Here is a 22,257-nt window from a genome sequence, read left to right as displayed (position 1 = left end):
TTACATTTTGCTTTTTGCATTCCCATTTTTGCATCTTTGCATTTGTATGTGCATCTTTGCATGAGAACCTATACATCATACATTTCATGATATACATTGCATCTCAATATGCATTAGTAACTCTCAGAATCTTTTGAGGTAAATTGAAATCACCGCTTCGTACTTAGAAAAGAATTGAGAGGTAAAGACATGATGTTAGCATCGTCTGAAGTTTGAGGCACATCATTGAGATCTGTTGGGCACAGAAGAGCAAGGTCCAGAATCATTTGACCCAAAGATATTGACCTTTAATGTGTCATGAGACATTTTGGTGCTGATCTGGAAAAAGTTCTTCCATTCACCGTGAAACCATATTGCACTGGCATTGTTCTATTTGAACGTGTTTTTGTTCTTTCTTTGTATACTCAATAAATATATTTTATTGATTGAACTTATGTCATTTTCCAAGGTTATGAGCAATAAATCAAATTTTAATCTCGTAATTCTTTAAATATCGAATGAATTAAAGATTTTTTTACTACTCTATTAATTATATACTTTTTACAAGTGGCAAGAGTGGACCTCCCATACCCCATCCAAAGCCGAAATAATCATTACTTGGTTTATTACCTGAAATAGCATAGATAGAAACTTGACATCATTTCTCTCTGAAACAATAAATTCATGCCCTTATCCTCCTCGAGATACCAAAATCTGTACTTTTACCTTCCCAGAAAGAGTTGATCCCTCTTTAACACTACATTTTCCAAGATAGATGGCTTCAGATTCACTTATTTCCCTTCCTAGACAAAAAACCATCATTCATTTCCCAATCTCAATAAAACCTGGAGGCATAAAGTACAAGATGTATGCGTGTACGAGGACTAGGCCTATAAAGGAACTGAACGTTCGGTGAACCGTACAACAAGAAGTTCGTTTATTTATTAAATGAACGAACATGAACAAGATTTTGCGTTCGTTTAATTAAATGAACAAACACGAACAAAGGGCTTGTTCATTCATTTACGTTTGTGAACGTTCGATTATATGTTCGTTCATTTATGTTCATTTATGATCATTTATGTTCGAACAGAGGGAAAGTTGAATATGTTACGAAGATTATTGAAGTTGTTTGGATTTCAAGAAGATTGTTTTGTTGAACAATTAACTTTAAGACTTCATTATGTTCATATAGCTTATTTATGATTTATGTATGTTTTTGTCGTATTCGAACAAATTAACTCTAAAGTTGTAGGTTATATTAATGAATTTTAAGTTCTTATTCTTATTGTTTACTTTTTTTTACATTCATTTGTTGTGTTCGAATAAGTTTTTTTTGTGTTTGTGTTATTCATTTATGTTCATTTATTGTGTTTGTTTATGTTTGTTTATGTTCATTTATTATGTTCGTTTGTTTGTGTTTGTTTACATTCGTTTATGTTTATTTATCATTTAAATGAACGAAGATGAATGAACATGAACAAGCTATATTCCTTAACGAACGAACATGAACAAAAAAAATTTGTTCATTTATGTTCGTTTATTTATTAAATGAATGAACATGAACATACCTCCGTTTGTGTGTGTTCGGTTCGTTTATAGGCCTAACAAGGAGCATTCTATCAAGAAAGACAAGATGGAGTGTTACATATCAAGTTTTTGAAGAGAATTTGAATAATTGGGGCATACTGGGAGCAGAGTGAAGTATAAATAAAGGAAATCATTGAAATAATTCTACCATGCATTAATTACATTGTTTTCATGGAAATAAGGTTAATCCTAAACATTCATCCCCCTGGGGATACCTCTTTTACAAGAACTTCCGTGTATGAGATGATGAACGACTTTGTTTCATTTATCCCTTCAAAAAGAAAAAATATCCCTTGTTGTCCCTGTTTGAGCATATAGTATTTTTCTTCTAATTCAACCTTAATCAAGGATCACCCTCCACATTGGGAGGCAAGGTAAAGGAAATCTGCCTGCAAGGATGAAAGCCATCAATCCATATTTCGTTACAGAGGCAAGTCATGGCAAGATAAAGTAATAAATAAAAAGATACCGCAAGGTGGGCCAAATATGAAGCGCTCGAAGATCAAATAGAGTTGACAACACATAGAGAAAAAAGAACAGATATAGAAAAAATAAGAAAAACATAAAATAAAATAGAGATAAGAAAGAAGGAAGAAAAGAAAAAAGTAAAAAAAAAAGAGAAAAAAATAAACAGATCAAACACTTCAAAACGAGTGATAAGGTTGATCAAGTACAACTGGTTCAAAGATCTAGAATCAATTCGCCAGAAGAACATGGAACACCAAAGGAAAATAAAAGAAAATATAAGACAGACAAGTAGATTCAAATCGAGCAAGACAAGACTGAAGACATCAGAACAAATTGATCATTGGTTCGATAACCCTTAAACACTTATTTGGGCCTATTTATCCTTTTCTTTCATAACCGTGAACCCTAGCCTACATTACGTGCCTGAAAAGTTCCTTCTAATCATAGATGAATTTCTAAGTGGAGACACTATCTTCATATTTCATTTCGCCCTTCAGGGTTACTTTTATTTGCAAAAAAATAGTTTTATAAAATATTTAATGCATGATAGGGAAAAATAATAAAAGGAAGGTTAAGATGTAAACTTTTAGATTACGTCTTGAAACCAAAGGAAAATTCGAGTTGAAAACCTAAAAAGGTGGCTCGAATATGAAAATTGTTAACTACTACAAAAAGACGGTCTTATACATCTCTTGATGAAGAACTGCACAACCCAAAGGTGCTCACGAGGGATTGGAACCAATTAACATTTCTGAAAGATAAGCATAAAGGCTACCGCATCATATCAATAAACACCAGAATCAAGGACACAAGATGTCAGCCTGAAACACATTACCTCCCCAAATTAGCCTGAAACACATTACCTCCCCAAATTAACCTGAAACACATTACTTCCCCAAATTAACCTGAAACACATTACCTTCCCTAGTCAACCTAAGCCTTATATCAGCATTAATCTTTACATTGGTCAAATATTTCTGATTTTTGAAGGATTAAAAGAGAAGTTGATTTATTTGATATTCAATGAAATCTTGTTTTACAACTTGTTTTGATTGTGAGCCTGAAGAAAATTGCAGCATTTTTTAAATTTATTCATCAATTTTTTCACATTTCTAAAATTGAAAGAAGAATAAAAACATTTTCAAATAGGATAATCTCAAGTGAAAAAGGTCCTTGAAGCTGGTGAGGCTCATTTTGCCTCAATCATAGAAAATAACAAACGATACCAGAGTAATGAATACATTTCACATAGTCTGAGAGATCAAAAAGACTGGAGGATAGAACTTCTAACACTTCTTTGTGACGTTGTCAGTAACCCGTCAAGAAATGGATGATCGCATTCGTTGAAAAGGGGCACATATCTCAGTGCATAGCAAAGATTCAAGAGTGAGACCATTCGAGATTAAGATCTTGGTACGAAGAGATCCATGAGTACACACATTGAGGCATTACCAAAACCAGATCTCGCTGAGATAACAAGATTCAAATCAAACAGACATGGTGAATGAGCTTCGCCGTTTGGGAGTGCCAAGGGAAGAAGAAGGACAATAAGAGTTTACCTCACTGTTTCTGATAGAACCATTGAATTAGAGCTAGAAAAAGGCATCAAGACCATATGCATGACCGCATGAGATCACTTCTTCTAAGGCTATAACAAAAAACCAAAGATAGAAGATAAAAAAGACACGATTGCACAAGATAATCAGATTACTACCAAAAGATTGCAAGCTTATGTTGATAAGTTGCCATTGTGGCAGAATCCATTCAAAGATGATCAAGTGAAGGAAGATTGAGTTCTCCACTTTGATCCAGAAGAAGAATTAATGATCTATATTTTTGTATTCAAGAGCCTCATGCAGTACATATAGATACATATTGCATTCATTTCATACATCAAGGCATATTTTATAGAATTTTTCAGGGAAATAAAAGAAATAAAAGAAAAGTAAAAATTCAAGCCTCAAATGGAGGGAATTGCATTAACAGTGGAAGAAACTCAAGAATCGAGGAACTCAATATACAGAACAATAATCATTTTTTGGTCATGTTGCTCGATTAACACGATTTTTTTAGAAAGTAAGTATAATTTTCAGAAGTTTCTTGATGATTTTCAACAACAACAACAAAACCCTATTCCCATATATAATGGGGTAAAGGGGATATAGGGTAGTAGGTTGTCCCCAACTCCAGATTGAGAGCAACTTCCGTGGAAGACCTCCGGCAGTTAGAAAATTAAAATAAAGATAAAATGCAATGCATGTATAAATAAATAAATAAATAAATACACAGTTGAACAGTCTTCATAATGCGCGTCTGTAATGGGAAGTAATCCCTGCAAATAAATCCTTGCGTAAAAATCTCTGCATATAGACAGAAACGTAAGACCCGACTAAATTTAAAAAGAGGAAACATGAAGAGAAGAATACACATAAGTCAATGATAGTAAGCTACGAGAAGGAATAAATTCAAATGGGTTAAAACCTAAAATAAGGCAACACTACTCCGCTTCCCTAGTTCTAAGCCTTCATAAATTCCAATAACAAAAATTTATAAAAAGTAAAAGTCATGGAAATTACTACAAAGGCATTAAAATAAGACAGAGATGATATACCCTATAGATGTATCATAGACCCTAGGTACTTGAAACAATCCTTTGAGGGGAGAACATGTCCTTCTATGCATACTTCTACATCTTCATCGTTTTGGTTTCCACTGAAGTTTGAACATAAATACTCTGTCTTTTTAATATTGATCCTTAGACATTTTTCTTCCAGAGCAGTCTTCTAGGTAGCCAGTCTACTATTCAACTCAGTTTTTGTTTCAACAACTAGGACAATGTCGTCAGTAAAAAGAATACACCATGGAACACCGTATGGTGTCGCACAATAGATGTCGTCCATAATCAAGGCGAAGATGTAAGGGCTAAGAGTTGACCCCTGGTGGAGTCTGATTTCCACCAGGAATGCCTCAGTGTCGCCAACTATAGTCTTGACGTATGTAGTAGATCTATAGTACATATCACGAATCGCCCGGATATAAGCAGTTGGGATCCGTCTTGTTTCCAAGGTCTTCCAGATCGTATTGCGGGGAACGCTATCATACGCCTTCCCAAGGTCAATGAACACCATGTGAAGATCTCTATTTTTTCCCTATATTTCTCCATAAGCCGTCGAAGTAGATGAATCACCTCTGTAGTAGACCTTCCTGGCATAAAGCCAAATTGGTTTTTTGAAACCCTAGTAACATGTCTAAACCTAGCCTCTATCATCTTTTTCCATAGCTTCATGGTATGGTTGAGTAGTTTAATACCTCTGTAGTTGCCACAACATTGTGGATCTCCTTTATTCTTATAGATTAGTAGCACCGTAGACTCTCTCCACTCCTCTGGCATCTTGGTAGTCTTTAGAATAATATTAAAGATGTTGATCAACCACTTAACTCCCTCTTCTCCTAGGGCCAACCACACAGTGATAGGAATTTGATATGGACCGACAGCTTTGTCCTTCCCCATCTTTTTAAGAGCCATTTTGACTTCCTCAAATCCAATTCTGCTTGTAGGGCAGTCATTTGTTGTAGTATGATGGTCGGCTAACCCATCACCGATACTATCTCTATAGGGAGAGGCACCTTCATTAAATAAGCTAAAGAAGTAACTACCCTAAACCCTCTTAATATCATGATCTTTCACTAAAAGAACATCATTATTGTCCTTAATAAATCTAATGCTATTGGGATCCTTTTTCCTATTCTCCCTGGATTTTGCTAGCCTAAAGATGTCGTTTTGTCCTTCCTTGGTGTCTAATCTCTTGTACATTTCCTCATATACCTTATCATTTGCTTTAGCAACCATTTTTTGGCTTCCCGTTTTGCCTCATTGTATCTTTGTTTAGCTCTCGATCTTTTTTCATCGTCATTGCATTGTAGATACTCCTTGAAGCAAGTTTGCTTTGTCTTCACCTTAGTTTGGACTTCGTCGTTCCACCACCACGATTCTTTATGCTCCCTAACATTCCCTGTCGACAACCCAAGGGTTTTTTTGCCTACATCTCTGATAGAATTTTCAATATTTTTTTATAACATATCTGCATTATTTGAGTTTGTAGTTCCAAAATATGTATTAGACAAAACCTTAAACCTAAAGTCATCAGCTGTCACTCCATGTAAGTTATTCCAAAGGATCCTAGGTTTACCAAGTTTAGACATCCTATGAGTGCTCCGCCTGCGACGTACGTGGAACACCAAAACCAACAATCTGTGTTGTGATGAGTATTCCTCTTCAGGGAACACCTTACAGTCAATGCAAGCCCATCGATCCCGATTTCAAACCAGGATGTAGTCGATTTGGGAACAATGTCCCCCTCTATGGAACATAATCAAGTTCACATCTCTCTTATTAAAGAAGGATTTAGTGACCACCATATCATGTGCAGTAGAAAATTCAAGCAACGTACGCCCCTCCTCATTCCTACTACCAAAATCGAAACCCCCATGAACAATGTCATACCCGTCGGTTGCACTACCTATATGGCCATTGAAGTCTCCCCTTATGAAAACTCTTTGGTCCTCCGGAATGCTCCTAAGTACATCATCTAACTAATCCCAGAAGCAACATTTCTCCCCCTCCCCTAGGCCAACGTGTAGGGTGTACACTGAAAGGACATTAACCATTTTCACTTCTATAATAACCTTAATCATCATGATCCTATCCCGGTATCTATAAACTTCAACTATATTTTCCTTGAGCCTAGAGGATAACAAGATACCCACCCCATTTCTAGCGTTATCTACGCATAACTTATACCCATTACACTCTCTGGCGTGATCCCTTTTCCACCTAGTCTCCTGAATACATGCAAAATCTATTTTCCTATTACTAAGTACGTCAGTCAGCTCCAGCAGCCTAGCATTTAATGTTCCTACATTCAACTAACAAACTCTAAGTCTAGTCTCCTTGACACCACTCTGTTGAGCCCTTCCCCTATACGCCCTATGGGATCTAAAAGAAGGACATGACCTCAAGTAATCATCTATAACCGAAGCTATGAGGAACTATGAAAAAGGAATCCAAATAAGACAGAAGATGCTCCAATAAAACACTAGAGAATTGAGGGGTACTAAGAAGCCTAGTTGGTTACTTAATAGGATTTTAAAACAAATTAACACTGTCTTAGTTAACTTAAGGCCAACAGCTATAAACCAATGATTGGATTTATAACTTACTTAAATATCGATAATGATATAATAAACTAGAAGTCTAGGACAATGTAAAAAATACAGATCCAGTAAATCCTACTCAAAGAAAAGTAAAAAAAAATATAGATCCAGTAAATCCTACTCAAAGCAAAACTGCTTTTCAAGTAAATAACAAATTCTATGGAAGTTTAATTTCTTCAAGGTTCCAACTTCCTTACCTCAAAGAAGATGTGAAATCTTCGAAATTTCAAAAAATAAATCAATGGAGCTCGCCTAATTTAACGACTAACGATATAAAAATATGAGAAAAAAAGGGTAAATCGAAATGGGGAATGGAAGGCAGAGAGATCTGTTTCTGATTTATTAATAAGTTTATTTAATGATTAGTAATACTAAGGAAAATCAGAGGAAATATTTACAGCCTTACAGGGAGATGCAAATCGAGTGTAAATCTGGGGAAATTTGGCAGATCAGATTCAGATTCAATTTTAAACAACGCAAGCATAAAATACATCTACAAATTACTATTACAAAAATACTAAAACTTAAATAATAAGTAATATGATGTAAAGTAATAAACATAAAAAATAGCAAACTCAATTTTAAAAGCTCAAGAATCATTCAAATCTACGGATAAATAATAAATAAATTAAACAAACTAACTATTGAGAACTCAAATCGAAACAAGACATAAGAAATCTAATGAATAAAATAAGCCTACGGTGAAATTTCAGACGGGGCGAAGAAGACGAATGAGAGAAGCTGAGTAGAACTATAAACCCTGATACAATCGGTGAATCTATACAAAAATAAATAATTAACAAAAGCATAAATTGAAAAAGGGGACAGATTTTGGATATGAAATAAGGGGTGTTAAAGAACCCAGAGATTTGTCTTAATCGGGGTGTACGGACGGATGAAAAATGGCAGATCCGCCGGCGGATGGTGGAGGTAGAAAAAATTATGAACATTAGAAGAGAGATCGAATTTCAAAATAAAAATAAAAAATAAAATAGGTATAGAATTGGCTACAACTACAATTCGAACACTTGAAGATGAACCAGAAGTTATTATAGAGTTCGCAAGGTTAGATGGTTATTGTATTATGGGGTTTCTTGATATTAGAAAAACTAAGTCTGATTTTTGGAAGTTTCTTGATTATTTTTAAATGAATTTTGAAAGAAGCTAAGTCTGATTTTCGGAGGTTTCTTGATATTTTTAAATGAATTTTTAAAGAAACTAACAAAATGTTAGAATCATGCACATGTTGTTTTGTGCATTTGGTCCCGATATCTATGAAGGTGTTTCTTCTTGTTCAAATGCCAAGGAGCTTTGGAATAAGCTCGAAGAACTTCATGGTGACAAGAAAGAAGAAACACCAAAGGTAGTGTGCTTAATGGCTCTTGAAGAGCCCAAGGTATCTTCTAACTCTAGCGAATTCAATTCATAATGAGCTACAAGATGCATACGATGAATTGTTTTTGGAGTTTGAGACCATGAACTCCAAATACAAGAAAATGATTTCAAAATTTAAAGTTGAAAATGATTTTCTTTTGAAAGAAAATTTGAATTTTGAAAAATGATTTAGAGCTTTCAAAGTAAAAATTGAAAATTTGAAAAGAATGCTTTGATTTAAAAGTTAAGCTTGAATGCTTAACAAAAGAAAAGGAAATCATTTTAAGTAATTCATCTAATTTCATAATGACAAAATAGTCACATTTTCATTATCATGGTCATTTGGAACATATTTGTCCTTTAAAGAAAGGAAAACTGTAATAACCCCGACCCGTACCCGACCTAGATACGAATTTGAGGTGTCACCTTGACTTTTCAATGCTTTGAATGTTTGGAAATCTGATTTAAAATTTGACTTTTTAATTTTAATTTTAGTGGCGAAGCCCTCATTAACACTAGTTAAAATCAAAATTTATATTAAATAATGAAAACAAATATTTAATATATTTACATAAACCTTAATTAGTATAGTTACAAAACAGATCAAAGTATCTGTTATTTAAACATTTGTAGTACATGCCAACAAAATTTCAAAATAACAAAATCACCTACTGTTTAAATTGATCTGATCTTCTCCAAATGTATGTTGTTTCAACGTAGCTTTACACTTCTGGCTTCTTTGAACCTACGTGTGAAAACGCTCACACGCTAAGTCTTTGACTTAGTGAGGCATAAATGAGTAAAATAAAACATTAAAACAGTTGCTTAAACAGTTCATGAGAAAGATTGAATACGGAAAATAATATTAATTTCATATAAATTACATATTCTATTATGAACTGTTCAATCCATATTAACTTGTTTAAATAGCCCAAATCATCTCACTGAGAACTCAGGGTATGTGAGTACTTTGAGGTTGTGCACTATAATTGCAGTCGAAACTACCGCGTGGAATTTTCACCGAAGTGCCACGTATAATATGCATCGAAGTGCCTCGTACATTTATCCTGAAGGACCGTGTAGAATTGTCCCGAAAGACATATAGAATTGTCCCGAAGGACCACATAGAACCCTTGACTCTTGGCATGCCAATTATACCTCTAATTCTCATAGTACATACTTTGGGCTTTAACCATATCAATATTCACATAGCATTATTCAAATAATCCTTTATTCACATAAAACAGATATACTCATAGTAACAAAGTCAAAATAGTGCATTTGCAATACAATTTAAGTAAAACATTATAAAAATATTGCATAAGATAATTCAAATTGTTTTTGAACGAAAAACTTTGAGGTTGGCTCATCGCAAGCCATCCTCATATCAAATATAAAATAAATAAGTTACACTCACCTTTTCCTCACTTAAGCCCTAAGCAAAATCGTTTTCTCTTTAGCTCGAACTCTTTACTACTTCAAGTCGTTCAATATTTGCTTTCGATCAAAATCTACACGTTAACATGACCGAAATGAATACCGAAGCTCAAATAATTATTAACCAATAAGAATTTACATAAACTAAATAAAACACCTAATTCACAATTTCAGGTTGAACAATATCGGTACTCTACACCCAGTACCGATACTTCCCTTCTATGGTACCAATACCTAACTTAGTATCGATACCCAAAATGCATTCTGGAATTTCCTTTTCAATTATAGTGTCGATACCTTACTATTTGTATCAATACCCCAATATCGATATTACCCCTTCAGTATCAATTCTGTTCATCTGATTCATGCAATATCGATATTGTTCTTCCAGTACCGATACCCTTGCCCAGAATTCAATTATTTCATTTTGAATTTAACCCAAAACTCACCTACATCTCATACTTCTAACTTCATTCATACCCTTAAACTCAATAACACTTATCACAACCAACTTATATCAATTAAATCCCCTTTAGTATCCAAACTTTTCACTAGAATACTTAAAACTAAAAATCACACCCATTTTTTCAAACATGTTTCCAATCCTTTCTAATACCTCAATCACCTTATTCAGACCTATTCCAAGTCAAATATATCTTTAAAATCCAAATACTAATCATTTTTCATTAACTCCCTTAAAAACTCATTTTACCAAATCACCATTAACTTATCAATTCCATAACCTGTAATCATATTTAAGCTTTTTTAAGCTTCTATACCACCCAAAGATTCAAAACCAATTCAAAAATGAAATGAACAACTAACTTAAAAATCACTCACCTTAGCATGGAAGTTCACGGTGGAAGAGGAGAAAAGAAGATGAAGAGAGAGCTTCTAGGTTTTTCTTTTCCTTCATTCTTTTTCATCACATGTTATATAACCTTAAAAATTAAATTTAAATTCATTTCACGCCAAAAGACCTTTTTTCCCTTCCATCCTTCAATCTTTTTTAATAAATCCTAAACAAAATTTTTTATATCAATCCTTGAACTTTTAAATTTATCAAAATCAAACCACTAATTTTGAATTCTTATATTTTAGTCAGTGACCCGATGTTTGAGGTATTACAAAAACGTTTTAAAATTAGACAAGTATGGGTTCCTAAAGGAACAAGGGGAATTAAAACTAATGTTCAAAGATCCAAAGCAATTTGGATACCAAAATCCAAATAAATATCTCTTGTAGGTGTGTGGGAACAATGGTGATAAAATTGAAGATACTCAATTGCTCTAGCCACACTTGATATGGAATGGGTAACCTCTAAGCTTATTTTGATTATCTTGCATAATTGGTTGCTCATTTAGTTTAAGCATGCATGAGTTTTGATTTTAAATAATTTATGTTTTCTATCTCGTGTATGTTAAAAAGTGTTGTGATGAACATTTTCTAAAGTTTTAATGATTTTTCATAAATGTTTGTTCATCATAATGAATTTTGGTCAAAATTGGTTTTAATGCTTTGTTTTTACAAATTTTAATTTTTGACCATAATTTAAATGTTTATGCATGTATTTTTTTTTTTTTTGCAAATGATATCTCTCTAACAATTGATATCAATTTTTCAAATGCATAATATTATTGGATAGCTTTATGCGTATGCACTTAAATATAACAATTGGTATTGAATAAAATATATTAGATCTGGATATATTGAATTTCTTGTGCTACTAACTTGTTGGTTCGTCTTTGCTGAAATTCAATCTCTTTTAAGTATCAAGCTTTTAAAGTCAAATTTTTGTTTGGAATGCTTTTGTTGAGGGGGAGCTTTTGATTTTTCAAATAATTTTAATGCTAAGATTCTCTACTTACTCTCCATTGTTATTTTTGAACCTAAAGTTTGAATTATTTTTTATATAACAAAAAGGGGGAAAAGTATAGGTTTGAAAAATTCAATCTCAATAATGAAAAAGGAGGAGCTTTAATATTTTCTAAAATATTTCTCTTTTTCATTAAATGTTTTGATAAGTGGGAGCTTTTGCCAAAAAAATTCAAAGCTTTTGTTATATCAAAAAGGGGGAGATTGTAGAACTAATATTTTGATAAATAAAATAAGGGATAAATGTTTTTAGACTAAATTGAATTTATTCAAAGTTTTCATCAAAATAATTCAAAGTCCAATCAAAACCTCAAAATATGTATTCTTACAAGAAGTTTTGAAATTTCTACAAGAGTTTCGAAACTTTCCAAGACAGTTTCCCGAAAAGTTTGATACTTTCCAATAGTTTCGAAACTATCTTAAGAGTTTAGAAACTTTCATTAAAGTTTCAATACTTTGGGTCCAACGGTCATATTTTTCAAACAACGCTTTCGAAGAGTTTTGAAACTTTATATGCAAAAAGTCTTCCAACAGCTCCAAACCTTCCCAAACGGTTAGAAACGACTAGTAACTCATTCCAACATATAAAAACAAGTTGAGGACACTTGAAGAAGGTGAACAACACATATCCAAGCAATCAAACACAAGAGAAGAGTTCTTCAATCTTATTTTTCTTTCTCTTGTAAATATTAGTGTTTTAGTGAGCTTAAACTTTGTAAACACCTTTTATGGGTTTTCTTGTTTACATCTCTTATCCTTTGTAAAGGGGTTTTGGTTCTAGTTTAGCCAAGTGAAAAACTAGGGAGTAGTAAATGTTACTCTTGATCCTTGAAAAAGAAAGAACAAATTAGTGGATTTGTTGGAAAATCCTAAGTGAGGAGCTTAGGTAGTAGATGTAGAGTTGTTTGATAAATTGAATCACTATAAATCATTGTGAAAATTTTTCTATCTTTATACTCCTTACTCCCTAAACTTCAAAAAGCCAATTCACCCCCTCTTGGCATATTTCGATTGATTAATCGAGCTTCATCGAACCCAACAGTAATAATTAAAAAGTTCCAACTTACATAAAAAAAATTATGAATTTAATATTTAATAAATGTAAATGTTGAAAATCTAACTTTTGAATTTTTAATATTAAGTTTAATAAGTATTGAATTTATATTAGAAAGTTATTTACTAAATTAGTAAAAGTTAATTATCGGATATTTAATAAAGCTACATCTTTTTTTTAAATGATTCATTTCTTAATTTTAGTATTATTAGTTCAATATTTTATATTATTTTTAAATAGCTTTGCATAAGGGTTAGATACAATAATCTAAATTTTTAGTAAAATAAGTTCGTGACTTAAATAATCATGTAATTAATAGATGAAAAATTATAATATAATTGTTGTTTTAACTTGAGTCATATAATTCAAATGGTCTATTCCTTAACCAGCCCGTTTATGAGATTTTAGTATATGAAGGTGAACATAGAAATTAAGTCTTTAATAATATATATTAAAAGTATAAATTATAAGAATAAGTAAAAATTAATTAATTTGCTTGTAAATTATATTTTTTATTATGTTCAATAAACTATCAAATAAAATACACTAAATTTTAAATAGAAAACAACAAAAAATATATATATTAAAAACTCAATTACTCACACAAAATAAGTATGACCCTCTTAAAGTTTGATTTCAACCATCTTCATTTTGTCAAAAAACAATAAAATAATGATTATGTGAAGATTGAAAAAATATTTAAAAAAAATATCACATCAACTTCATCGTTAATATTTTAGTGATAGATGATCAAAATAACAACCAAAACAAAAAATAATAAGTGAATAATTAAATAAATAAATAGCCATTTTTATTATATATTGCTCATAATTATAGATCTTGGGCTGGTGCCCCTCCTGCCTAGATTCACCTGAGCCTTCTCACTAGCTCATTGTAAGTCATAAATGGTATGCATGTTAAAATAATAAACATAAGAGTAAATTATAAATGAAAAATAAAAATGACTGAAAATTACTTATTTAAGCAATATCATTTTCTCATTAAAAAAACTAATTTAATTATTTTGGATATTTTCTCAGAAATACATGTAATGTGTACAAGAAAAATCGTTTGATTTAACACGGCAGAGAAGGTGAGAAAAATATTTTTATTTAAAAAGTCATTCTATCATGGGCTCACTTGATGAAACAAGTAGCTTTTTATATTATATTTAGTATAATTAACGTTTGTTTTTTTATTAAATTTTAATTTAAAATATCTATAAAATGAATGAACACAATTAAAGGTATCTATATGTTGGATCGAATCAAAAGTTGACTCTATTTTTTTAATAATATATAATATTATAATGTAGTATCTGTTTAGAATTTTATTAACTAATTAAAATGAGTCGATTATCTTATCAGTTGAAATATAAAAGAATTAAAATGAACATTAAGGTGGTGTTTGTTTTTGAAGAGGTAAAATGTCTGCAGTCTGCGGACCACATCTGCAGGCATCTGCAGCAGAAGAGGTGGACCAAAAGTCTGCAGTCTGCAAGAAAAAGACTGTTTGTTTTTTAACGTCTGCAAACTGCTAAAATAAACTGAAATATAAATAAACTGATTTTTTAAACGTAAAAGAGTTTTGTAATACTGATATTTAAATAATTTTAGTTTTACAATACTAAAATTTAAATAATTTATACAACTACAATAATAATTTTTTTAAAAAAACAAACACTACCTTATTAATTCTATTATACGTCTCACATAATCACATGTATTATTAGTTTTATAAGTTTTATATAATAAAATTTATAAATGATCATTAAATTATATGATTTTTTAAATATGTAATTTTGTAATACTTTTAATTTTTTTAAATATATATTCATAATTTTTTTATAATTATATGATATTTTTAGAAAATATTTTTTAATTTATCAAATTATTTTATGATTATTTTTTATTTAATTGTGATTATATTTTAAAATTTTAAAAACATAATTTATAATTTTTTATATTTTAAAATCTTAATTATCAAACAATGAAATCATTTTTTATTAAGCAATGTGGTTTAAATACTTAAATTTTGTATAAAAAGTTTAAATATAATTTAAAAATAACAAATCTAAAAAATATTATATTTAAACTTAAATCAAAATAATTAAAATAAATATAAAATTTAATAATATATAAAATAATTTTATATATAAAATTAAATATCTATAATATAATATTAAAAAATTAATATTTAATTTATTTAAAAAATTAATATTAAAATTAATATCTATAATAATATTAAAATATTAATATTTAATTTATTTAAAAAATTAATATTAAAATTAAAATCAAATATAATATAAAATTAAATAAAACCTCTTTGAAGAGGTTAGAAGACGTCTGAAGACATAAGACCACGTCTGCGCCGCGCAGACCACGCGCAGACGTTAGAAGGGCTTATGTCTTCTAAAAAACAAACGGTCTGCGAAGCCCAATGTCTGCGCGTGGTCTGCGCGACGCAGACATAAGAGCTTTGCAGACCTTACACAGTAAAAACAAATACCACCTAAGTTATTTTTGTGAATAGTTCGTAGTATAGGCTTTTAATGAGTTGAGCTGTTCGTGAGTTGTTCGAACTCGATTCAAGACCTTAACAAGTTGAGTTGAGTCGAGTAAGATCCAACTCGACTCGATAACTTAACGAGCAATTTGTTATTTTTTATAATTCTTTAATAATTATCTTAAAAAAGTATTTCATTAAAAAATCTAAATAATAATTACTATTTTTTTAATAAATAGTAAGAAAGATGATAAATTACTAATTAATAATGATTACTAATTTATTAATTTACTAGTTTGATGTATTTGTAGATTATTATTTCACTGTTTAGACTTTGAATTTGCTTCGTACATTATGTAATATTAGTATATTTTTCTTTTAGTTAAAAAAAACAAGGTAAAATTTTGGTGAGTTTAACGAACAACGAGTTGAGCAACAAGTTTTTTTTAACGAGAACTAATCGAGTAAAATTTTAGCGAGCGATGAATCGAATAATGCAACAAATTTCTTTAATGAGCATGAGTCCAACAATACCCAATTTACGATCGACTCGCTCCATAAGCGTGCCTAATAAAAGGGTAAGGCCACTCGCTAAATTCTGAATATAATTTTAATACTTAATGATTATAAGCTGAAAAATTAGATTTTACCATCTGTTGATCAATAGATGTAGTTATACCAAAAAATAAAATATTAGTTGAATTATCACCTCTTGATCATGAAAGGGCAAAATCGTGATTTACAATATCACCAGAGGGTCTATATAAGGATGCTGGGTTTGCTAGTCAGCTCTCATAATTTCCTATCGTATTTTTCTCATCATAAATGAGGAGAAAATGAATCTGCATTGAGTGAGAGATTCTTGCAGTGACAGTGCTCTATCAAAGTTTCAGGTGATTAATTCTTTCTTTTTCTCTTTCCTTTTTGTTCTCATTTATCTGAAGCAAAGGTTTCTGTTTGGCTAATAAGAAAATCATCAAATAACAGAAAAACGAAAAGAAAGAAAGGAAAAAAAGTATCATTTTTCTAGGAGTTTTGAGAACGTAAGCTTTCATTTTCATTATGAGACTCAAACGGATCATTCATACTTTCAGTTTCTGCTTCCCTAAATAATTAATTTTAAGTTTTTTTTTCTTGAAGTGGTTGAGATCGTAAATTTGAAGCGAGTTTGAGGGCATAGTAGGAACTATGAAATTCTGAATTGCGTCCAGTTACCGCTTTAGGGAAACACATTAATACCAAATTCAGGCAATTTCTTAGACTAGGCTTCTCGGAAAACTCAAAATGTTTAGTTCAACGCTCAACCACGTTGAAAAGGTAGTATTTTGTTCCGAAAAGACCATAATGCCCCCAAATATATGCCTTGACTTCAATAATTCTAAAATAAATGTTTTTATTTCTATGAAAAAGTAGTATTTGATTTTCTTGTAATTTAAGTATGAACGGTGGCGGAACATAAGCAGGGATAGTAGGGGTTATTACTTATGACTGCCTTAAAATTAAAAAAGTTATAATTAGACCCTTTAAACTTTAAAAAAATTTAAATTGATCTCCTCAAAAATTTAAAAAATTCAAATTAAATTTTAAATTGTTTTTAATGTTCTTAATTAAATATCCTCTCATAATTTTAAAAAATTCTTATCAAGTCTCTCTAAATTTTAGTTATACCTTAATAGTTTTGGAAAAAATATAAATTAAATCTTTCAAAATTTTTAATAATTTTAATTTAAACTTTCAAATTTTTAAAAGTTTTACGTTGCACCTCAAACTTTACCTTCAAGTTCCGCCACGGTTATGAATCTCATCTTTCTATTTCTTCAACAAACTATGAAGTTTAGTTTATTAAAACATTCAGTAACCAATTATTTGTAAGCACATAAAATAGTGTTGGTTCTTGTTAATTTATTGTATACAAGTTGTTAAATAACTAATTTTTACTAATTCATTGCTTATGAATTATTAAATTATTGATTTACAAATCAACGATTTTACCGTAAAGTTTGTATGATTTAGGCTTGTTAATATTATCTAATTACACTATTTTTTTTCTATTTTTCGTACAAGATTAAATTTCAATGAATTGAAATTGAAGATCAACTTCTTAATTTTCATACTGTAAGGATAGGATTCATAATTATAAATTTATACGGTATCGTTTACTAATACCGTTAGAATGATTTTAATAATATTTTCCCTTTTTAGTTAATTAACAATTATTATTATTCATGTATTTTAAGTAAATTTCATTATTATTGATATATCTGAAACGGATAATTTGATAAATAAGGAAAATATATACAAATTATCCAAAGTGATGTAATTGTTTTGTATTGCACCTGAATAAGATTGAGTAAATAATTTTTTAAATTTCTAGATTAATTTATAGTTTTTTTATTGTAATCCATACATATAGTTTTCATGCATGGGAAAGGAGGAAATCAGGGTCACGCAGATCATGGTTGAATTTAATGGATTTTTATGGTTTCTTGCTTTGACCAAGTTATCTTATTGCCCGTTTACCTTATTATTAGCCCTCACAAGCTTGATGCGTTAAATTATTATTATTATTATTATTAATGTCGATATTAGTTAGGCTTTAATTTAATCATGTTTAGTGAATACTAATAGAATTAGGGGAATTGTACTGATACTGTTAGATTAAAATTAGGACTTAGAAGTAACCCAAAAACAAAATAAATTGCCCCCATCTTATGTACCCGGAGAACTTGAAAAACTAGAGATTTTAGAGAGTAGATAACTTTTTTAATAGTTATCTTGTATAGTTATTGACAACGCACGTACTTAACTTTTTTAATTCAAGAGTTTTAAAAAAACGGTGAATATCAACATCACACTATGTGAAATTTTGCTTGGTACTAGTTTAATTTTACCTTGCTGAATGAATTGTTTTGTGCTGTGTACTGAATTTTAGAAATAGTAGCAATTAGGTTGGTGCAAATGGCTACGAATTCAAGCCACTGTCCTTCTCCGATGAAGGCGACGTCGAACGGGGTGTTCCAGGGAGATAACCCTCTTGATTTTGCACTGCCTCTCGCCATCCTTCAGATATGCATGGTGGTTGTACTGACTCGTATCCTCGCTTTTCTTCTTAAGCCTCTCCGGCAGCCTCGTGTCATCGCCGAGATCGTTGTAAGTTTCTCGCTTCTTCATTTATGCTTCGTAGATAGACGAGTATAAAATTTTATGTCAGGTATGTAAGTTTTAAATACTATATTATAAATTTAGTTTAAAGTAAAAAAAAAAATTAGTCTTCAAACTATGTCTCTTTTGCTTTAAGCCCTTAAACGATTTTTTATCAAAATAAATTCTTAAATTATTATATTTTATCACTTTAAATTCTAACATTTTTCTTGAGTTAGATACTTATTTTGATTAAAATATAAAATTTAGAGGTTTAAAGTAAACACAACACAGCTTAATGATTTATTTTAATTTGCAAATAATTTAGAGACTTAAATAAAACAGGGGTAGAGTAAGGGAATTTAGGCTTTTAGTTCTCTTTTGGTCAAAATAAGTTGAATTATTATATGCATCATTTTTCAGTTAAAATTCTTTTTATCAATAAGATGTTAGCATGTCACACAGTTATATAGTTATGTGATAAATAAATACTTAAAAAATCATAATTTAGTGGATAATGAAGGAACTAAAAAAACATAATTTATATATTCTTTTAGTTTAAGCCTAGAAATTTAACAGTAGAAAATCTTAAAATACGTAACTGAATCTTTACTAAAAAAATACAAAAAATTATAAACATCATATAAAAATTTAAAATTTTTAAATATAGAACCACATTACGGCATCCTCGGTTCATCTCTTCTTGGGATTATTACATAAGAATTAATGATATAAAATATGGTTTTGCAGGGAGGAATAATACTGGGTCCATCAGTTCTAGGCAGAAACGAAAAGTATCTGAACGCAATCTTCCCACATAGGAGTCTAACGGTGCTGGACACCTTAGCCAATCTCGGTCTCCTTTTCTTTCTATTCCTCGTCGGCCTAGAGTTGGATCCCAAATCACTCCGCCGCACCGGGAAGAAAGCTCTTTGCATAGCACTTGCCGGAATTAGTCTCCCTTTCATGCTAGGAATAGGAACATCGTTCGCCCTTCGAGCGACCATCTCAAAGGGCGTAAAAGAAGCCCCATTTCTCGTCTTCATGGGCGTTGCTCTTTCCATCACTGCCTTCCCCGTGTTAGCCCGTATTTTGGCTGAGCTCAAGCTTTTAACGACGGATATAGGCCGAATGGCTATGTCGGCTGCTGCAGTCAACGATGTCGCCGCGTGGATTCTGCTAGCTCTCGCCATTGCCTTATCAGGAACCGCCAGTTCTCCACTTGTAGCGTTGTGGGTTTTCTTATGTGGCTCTGCTTTTGTCATCGGATGTGCGCTCGTTTTCCCTCCTGTATTCAGATGGATGGTTCACCGTTGCCCCGAGGGTGAACCGGTGAAAGAGTTGTACGTATGTGCAACTTTGACGGCGGTTTTGGCGGCGGGTTTCGTTACTGATCTTATTGGAATCCATGCGCTCTTTGGTGCGTTTGTAGTAGGAGTTCTCGTACCCAAAGAAGGTCCATTTGCTGGTGCATTGGTGGAAAAGGTTGAAGACCTTGTTTCTGGCCTCTTTCTACCTTTATACTTTGTGTCAAGTGGATTGAAAACAAATGTTGCCACCATTCAAGGGCCTCAGTCTTGGGGCCTCCTCGTTCTAGTCATCGTCACCGCGTGTTTCGGCAAGATCGCCGGCACTGTCTCCGTTTCCCTTCTATGCAAGGTGCCTTTCGGGGAGGCTTTGGCACTAGGGTTCCTTATGAATACCAAAGGCTTGGTGGAGCTCATTGTTCTCAACATCGGTAAAGATAAAAAGGTAAATACTCTTAATCACTTGACAATAAACGCTCGTACCCTTATATACGTAGTGCTCGAGTCTAAAATCTTAAGAGATAATAACAAATCCTTAACTACTGAGGTTGCTTGCTTTGTGCACTAGTTAAATTTATATTTGCTTTACTGATGAATGTTTTTACAATGGACAATTTGCAGGTTTTGAACGACCAAACATTTGCAATCATGGTTTTAATGGCCATATTTACAACTTTTATAACTACCCCCCTTGTGATGGCAGTGTATAAGCCAGCTAAACGGAAGGGTAAAGGAGAACACAAGTACAAGACAATTGAGAGAAAAGACGCTAATTCTCAGCTTCGGATATTGGCTTGCTTCCACAGTTTGAGAAACATTCCCACTATGCTTAATCTTATTGAGGCTTCACGTGGAACTGAGAAAAAGGAAGGAGTTTGCGTGTATGCATTGCACCTCATGGAGCTCTCCGAAAGGTCATCCGCCATTCTTATGGTCCACAAGGCAAAAAAGAATGGGCTGCCCTTTTGGAATAAAGGGACGAACTCCGAGGGTGATCAATTTGTGGTCGCTTTCAAGACTTTTCGACAACTAAGCCAAGTGTTGGTCCGCCCGATGACGGCCATCTCGTCGTTGTTTAACATGAACGAGGACATCTGCAATAGCGCGGAAAGAAAAAGGGTGGCCATGATTATCCTCCCCTTCCACAAACACCAAACGGTGGACGGAATGTTCGAGACGACCCAAACCGAATATCAATTGGTCAATAAGCGAGTTCTAGAACAAGCGCCATGCTCCGTGGGCATCTTGGTCGATCGTGGTCTAGGTGGAACCACGCATATATCGTCAAGCAACGTTGATTCCGTCATAACGGTATTATTCTTCGGCGGACATGACGATCACGAAGCACTTGCTTACGGAGCTCGAATGGCAGAGCACCCTGGCATCAGTCTAACCATCGTTCGCTTCTTACCCGGACCTGAAGTGTCTGGCGAGATCGTCGCGGCTGAGACAAACACAAGCGACGAACGATTTCTGACGGAATTCAAGAACAAAATCTCGAACGACGGCTCAGTAAGTTATGAAGAAAGAGTGGTGAGGAACTCGATGGAAACCATCGAAGCAATCGGAGAATTCAGCTGGTGCAACCTTTTCGTGGTGGGGCGAACGCCGGAGTCTCGAACGACGGCAAAAATGAATGCAAAGACCGAGTGCCCTGAATTAGGACCAATAGGAAGTTTGTTGATTTCACCTGAATTGTCAACATCAGCATCAGTTTTGGTGGTGCAACAGTATAAAACCACGAAGCAATCACCTCCTCCTTCAGTTTCCTCTACAAAGGTTGCAGAGTTACCCGAAGGGCATGTGGGAAGTCCATGATCGTTGACTAAAATTTGGTTTGACTTGTAAATATTGTTGGAACTATTCATCATGTTGATAATACATGACCATGAATGTTAAATAGAATAATAGTAGTGTTTTATTTTTTTTACTATATTATCAGATTGCAACCAAGTTAATACCCTTTGTTATATAAAGAGTTGACCTGTAATTTTGGTGGAACCTTAAAAATTGAGTCTATCCATTTGAATTTAAATCCCTCTAACCTCCCTAATTATCATATTTTTTAATATATATATACCTCAATTAATGTATTAGTCTTATCTTAAATCACTTAATATATTGAAAGGATATATTTAAATATTTGAAAAAATCTCATACAATGTGGGATTTGAGAAGTTCATGTTTAAAAATATTAATTTTTGAGTTGTTAAAAATACGTTATGAACTTAATTAGACTCACGTCAATACAAGAGTAGAAGTAAATTTTTTATACTTGAAACCCAAACATTTTAGAAGACAACAACTAATAAA

The 22,257-nt window shown here is 32.0% G+C and overlaps 1 protein-coding gene across 1 annotated transcript; it reads left to right on the top strand.

The window, feature by feature from the left end:
- Nucleotides 1-16,302: 16,302 nt before the first annotated feature.
- LOC120123664 (cation/H(+) antiporter 18-like) lies at nt 16,303-21,872 on the top strand. Its single transcript, XM_039142505.1, has 4 exons — nt 16,303-16,389; nt 18,429-18,646; nt 19,388-20,389; nt 20,566-21,872. The coding sequence occupies exons 2-4, from the start codon at nt 18,455-18,457 to the stop codon at nt 21,760-21,762; spliced, it is 2,391 nt and encodes a 796-aa protein (XP_038998436.1). The 5' UTR covers nt 16,303-16,389; nt 18,429-18,454; the 3' UTR covers nt 21,763-21,872.
- The last annotated feature ends 385 nt before the right edge of the window (nt 21,873-22,257 follow it).

This window comes from Hibiscus syriacus, unplaced genomic scaffold, assembly GCF_006381635.1.
Source record: "Hibiscus syriacus cultivar Baekdansim isolate YM2019G1 unplaced genomic scaffold, ASM638163v2 tig00110402_pilon, whole genome shotgun sequence".
Taxonomy (NCBI): Eukaryota; Viridiplantae; Streptophyta; class Magnoliopsida; order Malvales; family Malvaceae; genus Hibiscus; species Hibiscus syriacus.
Note: the sequence above shows the minus strand (reverse complement) of the source record. Positions and strands in the feature narration are given on the sequence as shown.

Bases quoted from the DNA above. Each gene is read 5' to 3' on its own strand.
- LOC120123664 (XM_039142505.1), top strand. From the start codon at position 18,455: ATGGCTACGAATTCAAGCCACTGTCCTTCTCCGATGAAGGCGACGTCG. The intron at 18,647-19,387 runs GTAAGTTTCTCG...ATGGTTTTGCAG, and splicing joins GTGTCATCGCCGAGATCGTT to GGAGGAATAATACTGGGTCC. The intron at 20,390-20,565 runs GTAAATACTCTT...GACAATTTGCAG, and splicing joins ACATCGGTAAAGATAAAAAG to GTTTTGAACGACCAAACATT.